Source organism: Stegastes partitus, unplaced genomic scaffold, assembly GCF_000690725.1.
Source record: "Stegastes partitus isolate 25-593 unplaced genomic scaffold, Stegastes_partitus-1.0.2 Scaffold475, whole genome shotgun sequence".
In the NCBI taxonomy this organism is placed as follows: Eukaryota; Metazoa; Chordata; class Actinopteri; family Pomacentridae; genus Stegastes; species Stegastes partitus.
In genome coordinates, this window is record NW_007578206.1 from 290,693 (window position 1) to 295,915 (window position 5,223).

General features: G+C 39.3%; 1 protein-coding gene across 1 annotated transcript in view; it reads right to left on the reverse strand.

Annotated features, from left to right (window-relative positions):
* LOC103360969 (TBC1 domain family member 31-like) overlaps positions 1–3,439 on the reverse strand; it is an 11,805-nt gene extending 8,366 nt beyond the window's left edge. The window contains exons 1-6 of the mRNA XM_008286921.1: positions 3,093–3,439; positions 1,762–1,902; positions 1,415–1,530; positions 922–1,100; positions 503–654; positions 180–339 (exon numbers count right to left, since the gene is read on the reverse strand). Of these exons, the coding sequence (XP_008285143.1) occupies positions 180–339; positions 503–654; positions 922–1,100; positions 1,415–1,530; positions 1,762–1,902; positions 3,093–3,163 (819 nt within the window). The 5' untranslated portion in view covers positions 3,164–3,439. The remainder of the gene's footprint in view (positions 1–179; positions 340–502; positions 655–921; positions 1,101–1,414; positions 1,531–1,761; positions 1,903–3,092) is intronic.
* Positions 3,440–5,223: the final 1,784 nt, after the last annotated feature.

Genomic DNA, 5,223 nt, shown 5'->3' on the forward strand with positions numbered 1-5,223 from the left:
CTGTACTGTAGGAAACCGGCAAATATACATAAATGTACCATTCAGACAAATGGCATCAAATGTAAAACAAAGCAAACCTGAAAAATGAGCAATTAGAATAGGAAAACAAACAAGCCATTAAAAACTAAAGAAAAGCTCCAGACATGAGGAGAGATTTAAGTGTATTGCTTTCTCTGTACCTGGCTGGCTCCTCCGTCAAAGCTGTCAGGCAAGAATTCCAGCTGTCTGACAGTTCGAACCTGCGTGGGCATCTGAATTACCCTGACCAGCTGTTTGCTCTCCAGACACCACAGGTGCAGCAGGTTGGAGCGGCCGCCTGCTGCAAGGCTCTTACCATCACTGTCAACACAACACATGTATGTAAGTGTTGCTTAAAGATCTCGGCTTCCTATTTACTTTAACTTTTTAAAGTGTTAAATGTTGGCATGTTGTCAAATGCAGTCATGAAGAAATACGCCAAAGAACACTGAGCTTGTTAGTGGCTGTGGTGTGAGAGACCCACCGTGTGACAGCGAAGGCCTTGTAGGAGATTCTGGGTCCACTGTCAGGAACAGGGAGCTGATATTTGCAGAACAGTGTGTCGCTCTCCCACGCAAAGATAGAGTCATCACTAAAACAGCTGAGAATAGTGTTGCTGAGAGGCAGGAAGAATACCTGCAGCACAAGCAAAAGTGTGACATATGAATACCAGCAACAAAAAGGATGAAAAATTTCAGTGCATAACATAAGTTTAACGTACATATACGTAGTGCTGATTGCTTAAAATGACCCAAAAAGCTAAAACCTTAAGTGACAAAACCACTCTAGCAAAACATTCTCAATCCTGAATGATTACGCTCAATGAAATGACCAAAATACAATTTACAACTCTTTGTGTTGATGAAACTGGCAGATACTTCAGCAGTACGTCTGCGTGTTTACCCTCTGTATGCCAACAGACTGCTTGATGTTGAGCTTCCTCTTCCTCTGGAAGGTGTCCAGGTCCCAGAGCTGAGCCGTGTCTGACGACGTGGTGATGGCATAGCGGCCCGAGCTGTGGACAGAGATGTATGACACTGCTCCCTCGTGACCTCGCATCCAACTGACCAGCTGCTTTGTGTCTATGTAGTCAAACATATGGCAAAAAAGCAGAAAACAAGTCAATTTAGAGTAATGTAGTGGTGAGAGAGGGACAGGAGCTCAAGACATGCTTCTTCCTGACTTTGCATTTAACTCACCTCCTGCTTTGCCCCTGAAAGAAAGAGTGAGCTGACTGCTGCTAGTTTGTTCTTAAAATGATGAACATTCTAATATAAAATGTGAAATATTTATTAGTTCAACCTTTATGCAAACTCATCAAAGTACAGAGACCTCGTGTACAATGTAGCCGAATATACTGTTAGCAATACACTGAGAAACAAACAGACCATCATACCTTTGTCAAAGCATTTGAGAGTGTAGTCAGCTAAAGCCACAAGGAACTCTGTGGTCCTGCGGAGGGTAAATGCCAGAGCAGTGCAAGCCTGTCCTGTCTTCTGCACCAGGCGAAATCTACCCCAACAAAAAAATCGAAATAAAATCACAGCATCCGATAAACGTGAAAAGGCAAAACACTTCATCTTCTGCTCTACATTGAAGGAAGACCATTTATGGTAGAAACAATAATTTGTCCTTGTCGATGAAGAGATCCATTCTGAACAAGGTAGAATCAGAGCGTATTTTTACTTTTTCTGTTCTTCTGCTCTAAACAGACCACATTGAGCATAGCCCATATTTAGTCACCTGTTTCTGCTGATGTCAAAAACATAAATGTTGCCATGGTGATCTCCGGCAAGAAAAGAATCTCCTGTGGTGTCAAAGGCCACGTGGAGGAAACGCACCGTCTTGGCTTGTTGAGCGGTGCGGATCACCGTCACTAATACACTGAGGAAGACAATAACACACATTACTGGGGATAAAATATGAAAAGCAACACACCAACGTAAATCATGGCTAATCTCTAGTGGTTACAAGTGACTCTGGGAAAAGTAGATGAATAATTAAATACTATCTTTCTTCAACAGCTTCACTCATGATAAAAAACCCACTTTACTTCTGCCCAGTGGCTGCACCAGTACAATCATAGTTTTACTTATGCAGCTTCAGTATACTGGTGATCACTGACAAGTTTAAGGTAAAACCAATTCTAGCATTTTGTTGAAAGATGTTATTCCCCCATGACTCAAAGATCCCTTTGGCTGAAAACTAAGTTTCCTTGTTAACATGTCAATATAATGTTTTTTATATGCTGGAAGACGTATCATCAGTGAAATAACCGAAGCAGTCAATGCCATAGCAGAGCATTTCCACCTACTACAGTGTGCTAATGACAGTCTCAAAAACACAGATTCAGACAGCCAGGGTTAACAAATCTGAGGAAACGATCCTTTTGATTTGAGGATCGAAGCTTTCTGTGTCATCATCCTTCTTAGGAATCAGTTTACATTGAGTAGCAAACTCAGTTTAAGGCAGGAAGGGATTATTTTCATATAAACAACCTTTGATAAACAGAGATAAGTTTCAGGGGTTAAATCAATGATTAAAGACTAACTTTAAGAACAGCTTAAATGCACCTTGGCATTGAAATGAACACAACTTTTCATAATTTGCTTTACACATTCTGCATTTCAACAGTGGTAGTAAAGAGTGCTGTCAAATATCATCCACAGGTACTCAGGTAAAGATAAAGATAAAGACAACTTTATTGATCCCACAGTGGGGAAAGTTCACCGCTACAACAGCTCCAAAAAGTGTACAGTCAGTGCAAGAATAATTGGGAACACCCAGTGCAACGTGACGTTTGGCAAATTCACATCATTTTCATCCTCGTCAGACCATTCAGGTTCCTGCATGGAAGCATCCTCACTCATTCATTTAAACGGTTTCTTTAATTTGATGACTGTCTACACATAATTTAAACATTTATAGTGTAACATACCAGAAATCCAATGTATTGTAATTTTACGATATAGAAATGTTCACGGATCATTACAAGTCGCTGCCTGCAGCATCAGGTGCAGACAGGTTGGAGAAGTAATGTTCAACAAGCATCCTTTAGGTTTAATTAAACCTACCTTTTCCCCGGTGTTGGTTTTCGATGCCAGACTTTACCCTCCTCTTTGTTTCCGATGTCCGTCACCTCCATTTTAAAGGAGTCTACACAAATTTAGGGCATAAATTAAGAAAATAATCCTCTTACTCAACTTAATGCTACATCCGCCGTTGGTTTTCCATGGCTTCCTAGCTAACAGGTTAGCCTGCTAATCCCTTTACAGGCGGAGCAAACAGCGCGAAATTTAAAAGAACAGCATTCAGTACATTTAGATTCAAGTAACAAAGAGAAAAAGTAGAAAATATCGATAAAAGCTTAGCTACATGTACATTCGCTCAAAGTTCAGGTGTGCCCAAAAAGTTTCACAGACTTCACTCGAACAAATTTCCTTAATGAGTAGTTTCGGGAGATTTTTTCGTTTGTTTGTTTTGAGGACAGTTATTCTGTCGCCCAAAGATGACGCAATGAGGAAGCAGGTGTGCATTATGGGAGATAAAGGCAGTGTCCGAAATCACCCCCTATGCCCTATATAGTGCACTATATAGGGCATAGGGAGTGGTTTCGGACACAGTCAAAGTTTAAAAGCTCAACTGATTTATATGTTCTGTAAATTTTATTTTCAAGTTAATTCCAGGTATATATATATATATATAAATGCTTAAAGTTTTCTTCACACTGGCACGAATAGAATAATGGATATCGAGCATATAAACTGCCTCTGTGTTGCCAAAATAAAATAAAATAAAATAAAATAGAATAAAACAAAATGCTGACAGTTTGATCATAGGAGGTCTTCTATCGACAGCCAGTGTTACAGGAGGAATATGTATAATGTGTATAACACTTGCCTTTGTGCATTTGTGCTAAATGTCTGTACATTTTTAAATGCACTTTTATAATAAAGGGTGTATATTTGTGCTGCTTTTTAAAAATACGATTTAAAAAAAATGCTGTTACATTCATGTCAAGTAGATACTATACTGTATATTTACTTGATTCTATCTATCTATCTATCTATCTATCTATCTATCTATCTATCTATCTATCTATCTATCTATCTATCTATCTATCTATCTATCTATCTATCTATCTANAGTTTGATCATAGGAGGTCTTCTATCAACAGCCAGTGTTACAGGAGGAATTATTCTGTACATTTTAAAATGCACTTTCATAATAAAGGATGTATATTTGTGCTGCTTTTTAAAAATACGATTTAAAAAAAATGCTGTTACATTCATGTCAAGTAGATACTATACTGTATATTTACTTGATTTGATCTATCTATCTATCTATCTATCTATCTATCTATCTATCTATCTATCTATCTATCTATCTATCTATCTATTTAACCATGTTTACTATGTTTTGTGAAGTCTTGCAATATATACATCAATGAAATGAAATAAATTCTATTCTATTCTATTCTATTCTATTTTTTTAGCATTGCTGGCTGACTCTGATCACTAAAGTCTGTCAGTTGAGTCTTCTTTGCTGTTTAGATTTGTGTGATTGTGAAAGAGTACACAGGTCTCTCCTGCTGCAACGTCAGCACAGTGTTCAGCACCTCTGCTGCAAAGCAGTTGAGTCTCTGCTCCAAAACCACTTCAAAGCAACCTTTTCCTGGATAGACAGCCCCATGTTGTGTCTGTTGGAGCAAGAGAAGATGACCTGCAGCAGCACGGTGGATAGAGCAGCTGAGAAACGGTCCTCTCCAGCTTTAGTGACTCCAACAACCATTTGACTGAGCTTGGAGGGAATGTTGAAGCACATAGTTGAAGAAGGGCAACCAGAAGCGCTGCAGGACTTTTGGAACCACATCCATCACTGCCTCCTGTGGGCCAAGTCATTTGGAGCTGAGGCCCACAGGAGGCATGTTGCTTGGCCTCACTGAGGATCTTGGGATGTTGAAGGTTACAGTCAGTCAGAGTTTGTTTTAAACATGCTTCAGAACAGCACTGAGATATCACAACCAGAGCATTTTAACTAAAAACAAATGAGTGCCAAATATAACTTCATTAAGCTTCTGGTGAGTACAGCAGCCTTCTGACTTCATTCTGCCACACCTGAAACAAGCAGAGACATCTGTTGAGCAGATTGGACATATGTACCGGGGAAAATCAGGTGTCATATAACAAGTTATTACAAACTAGT